General features: G+C 58.2%; 1 protein-coding gene across 1 annotated transcript in view; it reads left to right on the forward strand.

The window, feature by feature from the left end:
• The window catches only part of KLHL29 (kelch like family member 29), a 250,149-nt gene extending 234,728 nt beyond the window's left edge, over nucleotides 1–15,421 (forward strand). The window contains exons 7-14 of the mRNA XM_040993941.1: nucleotides 3,457–3,659; nucleotides 4,784–5,043; nucleotides 7,202–7,400; nucleotides 7,524–7,706; nucleotides 7,810–7,990; nucleotides 12,936–13,129; nucleotides 13,367–13,511; nucleotides 15,094–15,421. Of these exons, the coding sequence (XP_040849875.1) occupies nucleotides 3,457–3,659; nucleotides 4,784–5,043; nucleotides 7,202–7,400; nucleotides 7,524–7,706; nucleotides 7,810–7,990; nucleotides 12,936–13,129; nucleotides 13,367–13,511; nucleotides 15,094–15,277 (1,549 nt within the window). The 3' untranslated portion in view covers nucleotides 15,278–15,421. The remainder of the gene's footprint in view (nucleotides 1–3,456; nucleotides 3,660–4,783; nucleotides 5,044–7,201; nucleotides 7,401–7,523; nucleotides 7,707–7,809; nucleotides 7,991–12,935; nucleotides 13,130–13,366; nucleotides 13,512–15,093) is intronic.
• The last annotated feature ends 1,278 nt before the right edge of the window (nucleotides 15,422–16,699 follow it).

A 16,699-nucleotide genomic window follows, 5' to 3' on the forward strand; every position in this document is an offset into this window, starting at 1 on the left:
GGCTGGAGAAGGAGGCCGGAGCCGCACCCAAGGGCTTGGCTTTAAGCCTGGGGGGCATGACGGGCAAATCTATTCCCTAAAGACACAGACCATGCCCAGCAGCTCCGGGGCACGCCTTGCCTAAGCATCTCCCCTCGAAGGCAGCCACAGCAGCTTCAGCCTCTAGGCCTTGCTTTGTCCTCTTCCTCTGACCAGGGCCCGGTCCTGCCTACAAGGAGTCTTGTAGAAATGTCTGCCTCAGGAGCAGGTGCAATGCATAATCCCGTGAGCAGACATGTCAGTAACCACAGAGCGGAGCTTTGGATTAAGGTCTGACTCCAAAGCTTGCGGCCCCACCCAGAGAACAAAAATGTAGTTTGACTTTGCGTGCAAAAGCCATGAGGAAGGGAAGAAGAACCCCAGGGAGCAGGATGCAAGGGCAAGTGTGCGTGCATGTGTACTCGTGTGTGTTTGTATGTCACATGCCTGCACTGTGTGTGCACGTGAGTCTGCTAGAAACGCTTATAAATTGGCCACAGCCCCTTCCTCAGGAAGTTGCTATCCCATCCCAGACAGGAAACTGGGCTGCTGGCTCGCACCCCCAGGCCCCTGGTGTAGAGACTGGAGGCCAAGCAGGCTGGAAAAAGAAACTGCTGCAAGTTCAGGACAGGGCCTGTGCTGAGAATGCACCTGTCCTTCTCTGGTACCTTCACACCCTATCCCCAGTCCCTGAGGCTGGGCGGAGTGGCTAAGGGACCTGGGCTTTTACCCCACGAGTCCTTGGCTGCAGTCAGGGGTTGGGACGTGCTGGGAGTCGGCCTCCCGGCCTACCCCTCGCTGCACACCTTCGACCCCAAGGTCAGATTCCCAGACAAGCACATCCCTCCTGCTCCTGTTTTGCATCATCCCCACAGTTGCATCACGACCCTGAGGGGCCAGCAGCCTCCCGACCCAACCCACACTGGCAAGGGCATTCGGGCCCAATAACCAGCCCAGAACAGGAGCAGTGCAGTTGCCTGTGGAGAGGGGGGTTAAGGAGGGTTCTCCCGGTAACAAGCCTTGTGGTGCACGACATCAGTGACCACAGCAGGGAGTCCCCAGCCACCCTCGGTCTCTGGGTCACCCGGACAGGCCACTGGAATTGACTCCGTGTGCGGAGGGTCCAGCCCCACCTCACTGTCAGCCTTCTGCCTCTTCCCGCAGCCAGCCAAGCTCTCTTCCACTGGCCATGCTTCAGCTTCCTGACCACTTCCACCAGCCCTTACAGCCTAGGGGTGACCCTGCAGCGGCCGATGGAGCAGAACAAAAGCCACCACCCCACACCGACAGCACCTTCCAGGCACTGTGGCACTTGTGCCCCCTCCTGGTCTCTCTATTAGCACCTCCTCGTCCCCTCTGCCTTCCCTCCGAGCAGCCAGGTGGCGGCACAGCACTGGGAGGCTTTGGGCTGCCCCTCTGCCTACACCCCTTCACTAGGGGATCCTAATGTTCTTAGGGACAGCTGTGTGTGTTTATGCGTGTGTTTGCATGTGTGTGCCTGTGGATGTCCCACCCCCATCGCCTCACTTTAGGACATGCCTCTAGACCTGAGCACTTATGGGCCGAGCAGCATAGGCAGCGGCCATCGGGGCCAGAGGAGAAAGTAACCAACCGGTCTTAGTCCCCATCAGCCCAGCCGCTGGAGCGTGAAGGGTATGGGGCAGGAAGGCTAGCTGTGGCCTTGCAGACAGAAGCAGCAGACCCTGGAGCACAAGGCAGTCCAGATGGCCCCCAAGGCTCGGGGCACTCAGGATGCTGAGTGCTCGTGTTGCATGCAAATCCAGCCCAGCAGCAGATGACACTGTGTGTACAGTCATGTCAGGGGCTGCTGAGCACTTGGGGTGCTTGCCCAGACCCTCCATTCACCAGTGCCTGCCCTCTCAGCTCTATGAGTCAGCCCAGGGCCCCCAGAGTCGGGGGTGAGCCCCGGACACCGGCTCAGCCTCTGCACACCGTCTCCCGCCAGGGCCTGTCCTACATCCAGTGTTGTTCTCACAGTCTCAGGGATTGCCTTTAGAAGTCTTCCGGGAAGGGCATGTCACAACCTCTACCATCTTCAGGGCCTTGAGATCTCACCTCCTTCAGTCCCCTTGTTTCTGCCCAAGAGGAGGCTGTGAGCCTGAGAGACAGCCAGAGCAGTTCAACGGCAGAGCCAGGGTCCCCAGGTTCCCGGGCTCCCTTCCTTTTGTGTTGCCCACTCCTATTGCCCGGGCACAGCTTCTGGCTCCAGGGCCATCCCGCCTGCTTGCTGCACACCTTCAGCCCTGCTCCCAGCGACAGGTGCATGCCAGGGACCAGCTATGAGAGCCGTGAGCCCCTGGCCTCCTCAGGAGCAGGTGGACTGCAGGGGTCACTTCTCCACCATGTGACCAAGCCCAGCGCCGGGCAGGTTTAGGCTCGGTGCAGGAAGCAGCTGGCCTGACCGGAGCAGCTGAGCCGCAACCCCCAACAGCCCTGCCTCCTGCCTGCTAATAATGCTCGGGGTGTTTTTCCTCCTGGCCGCCCGTCTGTGTTGCCGTGATATATTTTTTTTTTTTTTTTTGGCTTCATCTGATCTATTTCCTTCCAGGTCCCGCCGTAAGGTGTGGCTGCCAGGTCTTAGGAGCCTATGCAATGGTTTTGTATTTTCCGTAGACACCAGATACAAACATTTTGATATATTTGTGTCCCTTCCCTGCTCCCCATCCCCCACCCCTGGTTCACAAACCCGAAGCACACTCTACACGCAGGCCACACTGAGACCTCTGACCCCGTGTTCCATGTGGCAGGAGGCCCCGGGCCAGGCCCCGGTCATGGCTGCTGGCTGTCTGTGGCGGAAGTCCCTGGTTGTTGCCCCTCCCCTCTCCCGGCTCTAACCATTCTGTCCGTCTATCTCGTCTCGTCCTCGGTTTCCAAAGTACTGTCATGAAGGGATTCCTTTCTCATGCCCAAAAGGAAACAATATGTCTGGGGGAGAGAAGTGGGCTTGGAGAGGGGATCCGGGCGGCTTGGAATGACAGGGGCAGCCTCGGGATGGCTGGGAAGCCCGGCCGCCGCCTCGCTGGACACCCCAGCGCGGGGGGCAGGGAGGCCCCATGGGGCGCTGCAGGGCCGGGTGCCGGCGGCAGCAGATGGCACCGTATTGTTTCCCTTTGAGGCTAGTCCTGGTCGTGTCCCCATCCACAGCTCATGCTTTTTAATTTGCATCTTTTTCTGCATGGACATGGCGAGTAGGGCTAAGCCGGGTTTTCTGTTGTTTTGGGGGGGCATCTCTGGTCAGACTCTTCTCTTTCAGATGCAGCATCAGGTGGTTAGGTTCAGGTGTGTCCCCGCTGTGTCCTTTGAGTCCTAATGCCCAAGGGCACAGCCGAGGCGTGCAGGGAAGGCTAGCCCTGTGAGGAGGCGGCACAAAGCGGCCGCGCCCCAGGGCAGGAGACGACACCTGCTCTCTGTGCCTAGGTCCGTGCAAGATGGCAGCCAGGGTGGCCGGGAGAAGCTGGAGCTCGTCCTGTCCGACCTGCAGGCCAACGTGCTGGAGCTGCTGTTAGAGTTCGTCTACACCGGCTCCCTGGTCATCGATTCTGCCAACGCCAAGACGCTGCTGGAAGCCGCCAGCAAGTTCCAGTTTCAGACCTTCTGCAAAGTCTGTGTGTCCTTTCTCGGTGAGTCTGCCCACTCGAGGTTAATGTGATCCTAGTGGTACAGAGACCCCAATAGCAGCAAGGCTGGAGAGGGGAGGACTGTGTGTGCACGCATGCGGGGACTTGGGCTGGATGCCACCCACCGTTGGCAGGTGAGAATCGGCACCACCAATAGGCAGAGGTGGGAGAGGTGTGCTGTGCCCCATGAAGGCCTGGCAAGAACCCACACAGGCCACAATGAGAGCACCTGTGCTGGCCTCGCTGCCCTGGCCGTCAAGTCTTTAACAACACAGCCACAAACTCGTGCCCCCTTAACGTAGGACCCGTGGGATGCATCAGTGCCTGGCTGTGTCTGGACACCTCAGCGGATCCAGGACCCACCAGGCCCTCCGTGTAAAGTGGGAATTTGTGTGTTGGGCCTCCTCAGGGGAGCATGCTAATTTGGCAATTCAGTGCCACCTACCCTGGGTGACTGTAGAAGCAGGAACAGGGTGAGAGTCAGCAAGGACCCGTGGTCTGGGTGGGTGGAGCCTGCGTGGGGAACTTGTGCTGAATCTGCAATGGGGTGCATGGGGTAAGGACAACTGATGGCCATGGAGCAATCTAGAAGCAGCTAGGGGTCCCTGCAACAGAGTGAGGCTCCCAAACTGTTGGGCCTCCTGGGGACAGGCACATCTAGGGTGGAGGAGCCTTTTGCCAAGCCAAACTGGATTGGAGGGCCAGACTCATGAGGTGAGATGGTGGGTTGGGGTTGTAAGCCTTGGTACTACTGACTTATCTCCTAAAAGAAGTCGCTGACCTTAGCTGTGCCTGTCATCACATTCAGTGACGGTGTACCTTTTATGTGGTCCCCGACCAGGTCGAGGCATAAAACCCTGGCCTCCTCCCTTACTCGCTCTGTCCCTCATGGTCATGGGGAGCTATAGGAGCAGAACGAGGACCCCGATGGCCAGCATGTGCTAGGGCAGAGGGAGTCCCTCAAGGAATGGGCCCAAGGCTTGGGGACACAGATAGTGGGTGTGTGACCTAAGGACCTAGCTCTGAGAAGACTCCAGAGTGAAGGTGTTGGAGGGGGCAGGGGGACAGGAGGTGACCCTTCTGAGGCCCTTGGGTCAGTAGTGCTGTGTTCATCCCCCCCCCATCAGAGAAGCAGCTGACCGCCAGCAACTGCCTGGGCGTGCTGGCCATGGCCGAGGCCATGCAGTGCAGTGAGCTCTACCACATGGCCAAGGCCTTCGCACTGCAGATCTTCCCCGAGGTGGCAGCCCAGGAGGAGATCCTGAGCATCTCCAAGGACGACTTCATCGCTTACGTCTCCAACGACAGCCTCAACACCAAGGCCGAAGAGCTGGTGTATGAGACGGTCATCAAGTGGATCAAGAAGGACCCGGCGTCGCGTGCACAGGTACCACCCTGTGCCCCCCAACCCCAGCTCGCTGCCATTAGAGGCGCCAGGCAGAGGCAGTGGGAGCTGCAGTGAGGGCCAGCAGGGGGCGGCAGAGAACCAGTGGAGCGCCGAACAGTGGCAGAGAGGGGCAGGGAGGGCTCAGTATGGTCAGGGGCCAGCATTCCACCCCGCGGTGAATCAAGCTGAACAAGAAGCTGGAGAAGCTGGTGTCCAAGCCAGGCCCAGCAGGAGGAGCCCTGGGAGCCAAGGAGGGACAAAGAGGAGGGAGTGCTCCGATAGCCCCCTGAGGATGGGGAGGGAGTCACTCTACTCAGGTACAGCACAGAGCCCAGCAGCAGGGTCTCCTAGGGCTGACCGGGTAGGAACGAGGCAAGGTTTCTCTTGAAGCAAGGAAGTCAGGATGGACCGGGAGTAAGTGTGGCCACCACAGTCGCCACAACTTCCTGAGTCCACAGGTCAAACCCAGAGCTCTCTCTGCTGCTGCCTGCAGAGAGAACATCCCCGCCGAGGCCCCCCCCCCCAAGGCTCTCCTGTTCACTGAGCCTGCAATCTCCCCGGGGTGCTCGTCTCGGTCCTACCCGTGACCAGGGCCACCAGGACGGAGCGTGGCTTCTTCCTGACTGCTCAGCACCCACGGGACCAAGCTGGGTTTATGTAAAACCCCTCATTAGTTAATTCTGCAGCTCTGCAGGGAAAACACACATCCCTGGCAGCTCAGCCTGAGGGCAGCCAGGCCCTGGCCCTGCCAGCTTTTCCAGGCTCACTGCTCCCCACCGGCTCATTACCCCCCAAAACACAACACCAACCTTTTGCACCCAGTAGAGGTCGGCCCTGCCTTGCAGCCCTTCCACCCTACTGTGCCTGTGTAAGCTCCGAAGATCGTCCTGGCAGCAGTTACAGACCCTGTGCCAACTCACACTGCAGCCCCCACCACCAGCCAACACCAGACTCCTCTTACTGCCCCGGTATTTTTAAAAACCTGTTATTTAGGGCCAGGTACAATAGCCTAGTAGCTGAACTCCTCACCTTGCATGCACTGGGATCCCACATGGGCACTAATTCGTATCCCAGTCATTCCATTTCCCTTCCAGCTCCCTGCTTGTGGCTTGGTCCAAAACTTGGGACCCTGCACCCACATGGGAGACCCAGAGGAAGCTCCTGGCTCCAGACTGACTTGCCTCTGGCTGTTGCAGCCACCTGGGGAGTGAACCAGCAGATGGAAAATCTTTCTCTGTCTCTTCTCTCTATAAATCTGACTTTCCAAGAAAAATAAATGAATCTTTAAATTATTATTTATTTATGTGTCTGAAAGAGTTGAGTTACAAAGAGAGGGGGGACATAGAGATCTTCAGATGGCCCCAGTGTCCTAGACTGGGCCGAGCAGAAGCCAGGAGCCTAAATTTCCTTCCAGCTATCTCATGTGAGTGGCAGGGACCAAAGATCTTGGGCCATCTTCTGCTGCCTTCACAGGTCATCAGCAGGGAGCTAGCGAGGAAGTGGAGCAGCCCGCATCAGAGCAGGTGCCCATATGGGATGCTGGCATCAAAGGGGACAGCTTTAATGCAATGCCACAGTGATGGCCCCACCCGTGGTGTTTTTGTATCAAGGACACACTTTGATGCCTTGAAGTCAGAGGCTGGGTTCACTGATCTTTGCATAGCAAACAGCAAGTTCAAGCCATGGTACCTGGTGGTCACTGTGTCCTCGCTGGGCGAAACAAAAGAGGAGAGGCCCAGCAGTAAGGTCACCAAGTCCATGAAAAACCTCAGTGCAGTGGGAGAGGGGTGGGGGCTACTGGTGTTGTGGAGCCTGCTGGTGGGACTTGGGGCTGGGGTCCTTCTACCTGCTCCCAAGTTCTTGCCACACCTGTACCTCTGTCAGGACCTAGTCCCATCTCATGGCAGCTTCCCCAGCAGCCTGGTATGCAGCAGGACCCAGAGCCTGGATGGGGTGTAGGAACAAAAAGCCAGAGGGTCTCCCCGATGGTGCCCCAGGACCAGCTGCCTGGGGTCAGGCCTCTTGTCCTCCCCATTCCTCGCTTTAGGGCTCCCGTGACCCGTGGCACTGGGCTGAGCAGAGCAGCCACACACCAGCCGGCATAGGTGCTCTGCACATGCCCCAAGCCTGGCCTTGCCTTGTGTCCCCTGTGCTGCAGTACGCTGCAGAGCTGCTGGCTGCCGTGCGCCTGCCCTTCATCCACCCCAGCTACCTGCTGAATGTGGTGGACAACGAGGAGCTCATCAAGTCATCAGAAGCGTGTCGGGACCTGGTCAACGAGGCCAAGCGCTACCACATGCTGCCCCACGCCCGCCAGGAGATGCAGACGCCGAGGACCCGGCCCCGCCTCTCGGCAGGTAACGAGGACCAAACCCTTAGCCCCCACCAAATGCAGGCACTGTGGGGTCAATCCACCTGCAGAGAGAAACCAGGGGCCAATGCTGAGCACATTGGGGCATGTCGTGTCCTTGTCCCTGCAGGTGTGGCCGAGGTCATCGTGTTGGTTGGGGGCCGTCAGATGGTGGGGATGACCCAGCGCTCGCTGGTGGCCGTCACCTGCTGGAACCCACAGAACAACAAGTGGTACCCCTTGGCCTCGTTGCCCTTCTATGACCGTGAGTTCTTCAGTGTCGTGAGTGCTGGAGACAACATCTACCTCTCAGGTGAGGCTCCTCTAAGCCTCCTGAGGGGATCTCTCCCCACACATCTGGCCCCAGGAGGCAGCCCACAGGCCCTCCCTCATCCGCACCTGCTCCCTGTGCACAGGTGGGATGGAGTCGGGCGTGACGCTGGCGGACGTCTGGTGCTACATGTCCCTGCTCGACAACTGGAACCTCGTCTCCAGGATGACAGTCCCCCGCTGCCGGCACAACAGCCTCGTCTTCGACGGCAAGATCTACACCCTTGGGGGCCTTGGCGTGGCGGGCAATGTGGACCACGTGGAGAGGTGAGAGCTGACCCTGACCTTCTCTGAAAGATAAAAAAAATCACATCACCACTGCTTCTTGGCACCACACTCAGTGGCGATGGACCAGAGACGGAGCCATTCCCAAGGCTACCATCTTAGGCTCTTCTCATGCAACAATGAGAGGGGAAGGTGGGCTGTGTGGCAGGTGCAGGCGGGGCGACAACCCTTGTCCCAGCATCCTCTCACAGTGTGGGACAAGCTGGTGGCCTGAGATCTCATTACCAAAAGGCACAGGGTGAGCTGGCCAGGCTGATTCCACTCTTAGGGGATACCTTGCACTGGGAGCCCCAGGCCAGGGACGTATTAGATTAGCGGCCATGCTGGACCCAGGGACCAATACAGGAGTCATGCAGCCTTGTCCTGCCAACCGCCGGTTTACACACCCAGGACCTTCTTCCCTCCTGCCATTCCCTTCAGCCCAGAAATTGGTTGGCACAGCAAGGAAGTCCCTGCCCACACACTCAGCAATGTGGAGGCACAGTCGGGCTGGTGTTCTAGAATGTTCCAGAGGAAAAATAGAAGCCACTGGGTCCAAGGTTGTGTGTGTGTGTGTGTGTGTGTGTATGTGTGTGTACATGTTGTGTAGGCTACATGTATATAATGTGTGCTCATGCCTGCCTCCTGCTGGCGTCCTCCCAAGACCTGGCTAAGGGTGAGCCAGTCTCTGGGAGAAATACCACAAGCCCATTCCTGTGAGCCAGGGATACCGGGCAGGCTGACCTGCCCTCACCATGGCCCAGGAGGCCACAGGGAAGATGAGCAGCCAGCACCCTGACTCCCAAGGCCTTCCTACATCCCGGGCCACTGTCTCAGCCCTGCCGTCAGCCGCCACCGAAAAGCACATCTCCCACAGAGGCCACACGGCCCTCACTTTGCTCAGTGGCTAATTGAACATCTGACGAATGTTACAGAAACACTGATCTTGGAGTGCGACTGGCTCTGAATATTCATCATTGTGGGTCCTAACTCCCCCCAGTGGAGCCCAGGATGGCTCAGCAACAAGCGTGAATTGTCATATTGGGATGGAAGCATTGGGTGTCCCCATGTTTCTGTGATAGCATGCCACTAGGGTGGGCCCTGGCACTGGTGGCCTTAGGGGTGACCTGCAGCATGGCCATGTGAGCCCCAAAGCCTTCGGGAAGACTCGGTTTCCAGTCATCTCTGATCCAATAAGGATCGCTCGAGGAAGGAAGCATTTTCTGTGCAGCGGGAAAGTGAGCTGGAGCCGTCACCCTGCCTTGCTTTCATCAGTTAAGGCTAATCTCCTAGGATGCTGATTACTCATTTTGTGAACTTATCCTCCATAAATACGGGGATTTGCTCGAGGATCACACACGCCAACTGAGAGGCAGAGACAGTGCTCTGCAGCCCGCCTGCAGCTGCCGGGGCCCTGGGCTGGCACGCGCCAGCCCGGCTGGGGGCGAGACCTCCCTCTCAGGAGCCACAGTGCCTGGGGAGCAGCACAGACACAGGTGCCCTGGGCACCCGGCCCCCCCAGCTTCCCACAGCCCCCCCAGCTTCCCACAGCCCCTCCAGCTTCCCACAGCCCCCCCAGCTTCCCACAGCCCGCCGGGCTCTGCCGGCTGCCTTGACCTGGAGACTCCAGGGTGCAGGAGGCAGGAGAGCAGAGAGATACCACACGTCGCCGTCTGTGCCTGTCCTGGAGCAGCCACAGTGAGGACTGGGGTGACAGGAAGGTCATGTTGATGGGCACAGACACAAGGGAGCTGGCTCCCCAGGAAGCTCTGTTGGTACAAATTGCTATTCCACTGATAACGAAGGAGATACATGGTGCATTATCATTCTATTGCATTACCAGGAATGAAGCAAGATGATATAATTATAGAGTGAAGCAGCAGTGCAATAGACAAACCTGTATTATATTATTATATAAACAACCGGGTCTAATATTTTGTAGCAATAGTTGATGGTAACTGTGGTTATTGGAGAGACAACAACGAAATGCCTGGCACACTGGGGTCATTTGCATGTCATTAGCATATCCTTCTCAAGCAGGAAGCTGACAGATTGAGCTGACGGGAGTGCCACTGCACGTTGGCAATCAGCCACCTGGAATAACAAGATCTCAGGAAATTGGTGTTCGGCAGGATGTGCCATTATCCCAAAGGACCGCGGACTAACAGCCACATAATCTGTCGCTGTCGCTCGGCCCTTCCTGGGGGATCTGCCTGGATGGACGCCGAGTGGGGCTTCGGGAACGGACACCTGAACTCTAACCCTCTGACACTGTCCAAAGACAGCTGCCCTGCTATGCTGGAGCCACAGGGCCAGGCAGAGGGTAGGCGGAGTCAGCTGTGCCCGACATCTCAAACTCAAGCCTAAAGCCGGCAGTCACCGGGCTGCCTGTGCGACTCCAGCCCCGCAGCTGGAGGACCGGCTGCTACACCCACCCTGCTGGAGCCCTGGGCCAGCACCACCACCCCGCTCCTGTCCCAGGGAGCCCTTCAGTAGGACGTGAGCTAGATCACCTCCCAGGGACGAGCGCTAGAGAAACGAACTGCTCTGTGGAGATCCTGTAGCGAGGACCCGCCAGATCTGGGTCCAGGCACGCGTGGAAGAATGTGAAGTGCAATAGATGCTCGCCTGCTGGGTGTCTGAAGTCCCACCCGCTGAGACATTCAGCAGAGACGCCGTGAAGGCCCCGTCCTGGTTCTCCTAGGCCCAGCTGCTGCCACCTGCTGTCCCCTCGCACCGTGTCCCATCTGGGGCTCCTGTCTCCTTTCCCTTCTTTCCTTTCTCATGTTCACCCTGTGCCACATGTGTGGCAGATCCGCTCAACCCAAACCTTGACCTTCTGCACACCGTTTCCACGGGCTGGGTGGTGATGTAGACAATCCCACCTTCACATTAACCAGGTCCCACTCCTCGTGGGAGGCCTGCCGGTGCAGCCAGGTCTTGTGGGGGCTACAGGCGATTTTTCTGTTTTGCCTTGGCCGTACCACCGCACCGGCACAAGCGGCTCTGTCCCTCCTCTCTCTGCTCAGCCACCGACCCCTTCATCATGGAGAAAACAGGGTATCAGTCATTGGGCTGCTCCCGCACCCATTCTTGCAAACAAACCTCCTCCTGTGTCATGTTTGCCTTCCTTCCTCCTGCCACTGCATACCTGTCCCCCTCCTTGGGATACAGGACACACCCCCCAGGGGCTTGTTCCCAACTTAGCTCTCCCTGCGTCTGGTGTGTATTTTGTCTTTGCTTATCCAGTGCTATCAACATGCCAACAGAATTAAACCTGCCACACACACACACCCTGCTGCACGGGAGCCATCCAGTTCACACTGCACTTGAGTGCTGGTGGTTTAAAAAAAAAAATAAAAAGGTCAGAAACTCCACAAAACAGTTGTTATCTGCAGCTACCATCAAACATGAAATTCCCAATGCAGATAGTTAGATTAAACACAAAGGCATTTCGTCTTGCCGAACTCCTGGACTCATCTTCTCGCTCCATGTCACACTCATCTCCTTCTTGAGGTGCCCATCGTACCTGCAGGTGCAGAAGATTCTAGATGGGGATGGCCACAGCACATGCTCCATCATTGCTTCTCAGCTTTTTGGCTAAGATCAAGTGTAGCAAATCCTGCACCAAACTCCGCACACGGCAACATCCCACTGTCTGCTTGAAACTCAGCAGGCGCCAGGACTCCTGTCCTGAGAGCTAGCCTACCTAGAAATCAGGACACAGCCCCCTGGTTGCTAAGCACCCCCAGCAGTGAGCCGCCACGCCCTGTCTTCACACCATATTCCTTTCCAGTTTCCCCCTCTGAGCTACTCCCCGGAGACATCTATACCCACTGTCTCCACCGCATGGCTCCTCAGCCCTCCTTCCCACACAGATGGCGTCTGTGTCTCCCACTCTGCCTGAGTGCCATGCTCCACAAACATCCCAGAGGCCTGGCGTTGGAGATCCGTGGCCTCCTTCCCACCCACCATGGGCCAGTCCCTGACTGTGTGACCCCATTGGCTGCCCCCATGCACCCTTCTCGGCTTCCCTCCTCAGAGCTCATCTTTCCACTCACCCATTAACACCTCCCAAGCAGGAGTGTCCAACTCGGTGCTGGTGACTCAGGTGCCCAGGGCACATCCTCAGTCAATCACCCATGGGGACCTTGAACTCACTCTGCTGGAAGCTGAAATCCTGTGGCCTTCCTCCATAGCCTCTGCTCCCCATCCCACCAGCACTCACCGCTCTTTCTGGTGTCCCAAGCTAAAGCTGGGAGGCATCCTCCAAGGCGAGTTCTTCCTCTGGTCTCCTCTTAGTCTTCAGCTATTGCTACTTCTCCTGGGGCTTACTGTCGCTACTGAGTGTTGGGAAATGGTCTCCAGGGCTCTCTGCATCTCGCCTCAGTCCTCCCCACACCCAGACCCACACATCTGCCCAGCCTGCACTGCTTTCCCCACATACCGCCTCCTGCTCTCCATTCTTGTGGCACCTTTCTAGGGTCAGTGCTGGCCCAGTTCCTCCAGGAGGCCTAACTTGGTCCATCAGAGACCCAGCCGGTTACACTGGGTCATTGTATGTGTGAGCGCATGTTTGTGTGCACACATGAATGTGTGTGTGTGTATCTCACTGGACTCTCTTCTTCTTCAGGACCCTCAAGGGCAGGGCATTTGCTTTGCTTGCCCCCGTCTCCAGCCCAGAGTGTGGGTGCACAGTATAGTGGCTGCTGGGAGCCGAGTTGCTGAAGGAAAGGGGAGAGGGGCCCAGAGGGTGGGGGCACCTCGAGAACGGGGGTTCAGAGATGGGAATGGGCAGAGAGCCTGCAGCGGGCAGGAGAGATGCCCTGTGGATGCTCCTGGGCAAGGCTAAGGGAAGCGGCTCCGGCAGAACCTGGAGGTGGTGAATCTGGCAGGTTGGGCGTGCTGAGGTCCGTCAGTGACCTTGGCTCCTGTGCTCTCCCTGCAGGTATGATACCATCACCAACCAGTGGGAAGCCGTGGCCCCCCTGCCCAAGGCGGTGCACTCCGCAGCAGCCACCGTGTGCGGCGGCAAGATCTACGTGTTCGGGGGCGTGAACGAGGCGGGCCGGGCCGCGGGCGTCCTCCAGTCCTATGTCCCACAGACCAACACGTGGAGCTTCATCGAGTCCCCGATGATCGGTGTGTGCACCCACCCCCTCGACTCCCCCCATTCAGGGTCAGGCTAAGCCTACCAGACTCGCGAGGATGGAGGGAGTGAGTGGGTGACCCCATGGGCAGGGACAGCTGCGGATCTCCACGGGGGCCATCGCTGACTTAGTTGAGGCCTTTGAAGGCTCCATCCCAGGAGTGTCTGCTGGGAAAAGCAGGGGTGGGGGAGGCCGAGCCTAGGGGTCTGACCACCTGCTCTGCTCCCAGATAATAAGTACGCGCCGGCGGTCACCCTCAACGGCTTCGTGTTCATCCTGGGCGGGGCTTACGCCAGAGCCACCACCATCTACGACCCCGAGAAGGGAAACATTAAGGCAGGCCCAAACATGAACCACTCTCGTCAGTTCTGCAGGTGAGAATACTGGAAGGGAGGGAGAGGGCGAGAAGGGATGCAGTGGGAGGGGGGAGGCGGGGTATGAGCACATGCAGAGCCCCGGCCCACCCCCTGGCACCACAGGGATGGGTGTTAGCGTCAGAGTACGTGGCACCCTGGGGCAGTTTCTGACCCAGAAGCCCCAGCCTATGGCTGCAGCCAGAAAAGACTTCAAACCCCTCTTCCCACCCCAGCATTGCTGCTGCCCCCAACACCCACCCCAGACTACCCATCCCTTAGACTGAAGGTCAGCCGGCCAGGCCATAGTTACAGGGATAAGTCATGATCCAGGAGGCCCTTAGAGGCTGGATCCGGGAGGAAGGGGCACAAGGCCCAGCTGCTCTGGGGTCTCCAAGGCAGGTGCTGCTCAGGCACACCCGGGGCCTTCTGGGAAGGAGAGAAGCAGGAGGCAGAGCACCACTGGGTGGCCGAGCCCCAAGGCGAGGGGACGCAGGTGCCTGCTCTTGCAGCCTAGGCCCTGTCTGAACCTGGAGGAACGAAACCGTTAACAGCATTACCACAGCAGGTGCAGCTGCGCCTCCCACAGGTGGCATCTCCACATGGGGACAGCACAAAGCACCTGTTGGGGCCCCACAGTGGCACAGCCTTTGCTCATAACAAGCCATGCATCCTTGCTATGTGAGCTGGAGCTCAGGCCCGCCCGCTTGTTAGCACTGCTTCTGTCATTACATGCCCTGGGGTAGGGGAGGAGAGAAGACAAGCATTCAGTACCTACAAGGGGAATATGTAGGGAGACCCCAAAGAGGGGAAACTAGAGGGGACGCTGTTCACCTGTTCTGTTGGAGATAGTCCAGGGGTAGTGGAGCCTCTAGAAAGCAGTACGTCCCAGTAGCTGGGGGAAAAATGGCCACAGGCTGACATGGATTAGCCAGGGCCAGTGCTAACCCTGGGCGCCAGCATAAAGGGGGAGCCACAATCCAACAGGGGCAGAAGCGCAGAGAGGAGGAGAAAGCCAGAGCTCTTGGTACCAGAAGAGCTGACAAAGGCAACAGGACCAGGCCAGTGTCAGGGCCACCAGCCAGTCACCCCGCAGGGCTAGCCTGGTCCCTAGTGGTCACATGTGGGTAGCAGCCTCAGGCTGACACCGTGGGGAGGTCAGACTTGACTGGGGCAGGTCTTCCATTCAAGTGGATGTGTTCAGTTGCAGTCAAACCCCTTATATCCTGCCTGCTGTGTCACTCTTGCATTCTCACCTCGATCTGAGCAGGCTCTGTACAGGGTACATAAAAGGTCCAGTGGCCTGAGCCAGGCATGGGCACCTCGAAGCCCACCTTTGTCCCTGGCCACGACCTGCAGGAACACCTGTTGTACACAGAAGGTGGCACCTGCCTAGTGTGGGGTTCTGATGTGGTACTGGAAGAAAAGAGTTCTTTCTACTCCAGGTCCCAATAGGGAGCAAAGGAGAGCAGCCAGCTCCCCAACCTCTTGCAATGGGAGGATCCAGTCTCCAGCACACACACACGCACACACACATGCACACGTCCCCAGTGGGGCCAGGGGCCACTCAGTGCCTGACTCTGCCTGCTTCCCTCTCTGCCAGCGCTGTGGTGCTCGATGGCAAGATTTACGCCACCGGCGGCATCGTGAGCAGCGAGGGCCCCGCCCTGGGCAACATGGAAGCCTATGAGCCTGCCACCAACTCGTGGACACTCCTGCCCCACATGCCCTGCCCCGTGTTCAGACACGGCTGCGTCGTGATCAAGAAGTATATTCAGAGCGGCTGACCCCCGGCCAGAAGTCCACGATGAGACTGTGAGGCCAACACGACCCACGAGCGTCCTTTTCCAGCTACACCCACGAGAGGCCGGCCAGAGCCAATCCAGGAACTCTGCACTAGACATTAAGAGTACTGTCTGCATTGAATGTAGGAGGGCCAGGGCGCTCCCAGGAGCGGGCACCGCCATCGGGCTCTGCCTGGCTCAGTAGCGCTCTTTCTCCACCGAGGGAGAGAAGCTGCTTTCTCCTTCCTGGCGAGCAAGCTGGAGCCCTGAGCAGACCAGTCACCCAGGCGGCGTCTCTTGGAGTTAAGATCAAAGTGTCCTTATCACTTTGATTCCCACTTTTGTTTTTTGAACCACTCTACACTTCCGGTGGCCGAGAGCGAACAAGTGGCAGTGCTGTGTGCAGCACGAGGCCTGGGGGTGAAGCGGGGCGGGGTGCGGAACCCCAGGGCTGGCTGGGGTCGGCTGTGTGTGACTCCCACATTCCCCTCCCGTACCCCACTCGGCACGCGGGCCTGCTGCAGATGGACAAGGGGCTGCGCTGGCTTCCACTTACCCACTCTGAATGGGTTAGAGATACCAGGCATTTTTAAGTTACAGAGAGGAGAGGTGTGGGGCCCCCCAGAGGGAGAATGCTGTGGCAATTCCCTAAGCTCTTGGTGGGCAGTGCCAGAGGGGGGCCTGTGCCCTTATTTTGTTGTCTTTTTTTTTTTTTTTCTACATGCAGAATAGAGGATCTCTCCTGGGGTGGGCAAGGCTCCCTGTTTTATTTTTTAGAAAAAGAAAAAAAGGAACTCCCAGCCTGCCCCCTCCCCCCATGCAAGCCGAGCCTCTTGGAGGCGTTGTCAGACCTAGAAAAAAACACACTCTGGCTCGTGACACCAGTCCAGCTCCCTCCATGAGGTACAGCTGAGGGCTTAGGCCAGTGGGAAAGGAAGGAGGGAGGGAAGGAGGGCGAAGACCCATCTGCAAAGCACAGGAGACTATTTTTGATATTCATAGCTATATATTGAGGCACCTGCCACAAAGCTCTCAGGACGGGGACAGCTGAGGCCCGAGGGGCAAGGCAGAATCACTCTCCTTGTTGCAAGTTAATCTGAGACAAGGGATGCTGGGAGGGAGTTGACGGTGTGGCTTGGAAGAGAAAGGCCTTCTCCTAAGTCCTTCAGCCTCCGACCTCACCCGGGGCTCACCAGCTCCATCCTAGGACCAGGGGGATGCCGCCGCCGCCACCACACTGTTGAGTCGAAGTTGGTACCAAATATGCATTTGCCATTTTTCTAACTGGGAAGTCCACCTTGCCGTCAGGGCACGCCAAGGACCAATCTCCAAGGAAGAGGAGACAGGACCCGCTTCCCATCAGTCAGTCAGTCCCGGCACCTGGCGCTGACTTCTGGCAGCAGCGTGGCTAGCGTGGCTCCCACC

This window comes from Ochotona curzoniae, unplaced genomic scaffold, assembly GCF_017591425.1.
Source record: "Ochotona curzoniae isolate NIBS_2020 unplaced genomic scaffold, NIBS_Ocur_1.0 contig_883, whole genome shotgun sequence".
Taxonomy (NCBI): Eukaryota; Metazoa; Chordata; class Mammalia; order Lagomorpha; family Ochotonidae; genus Ochotona; species Ochotona curzoniae.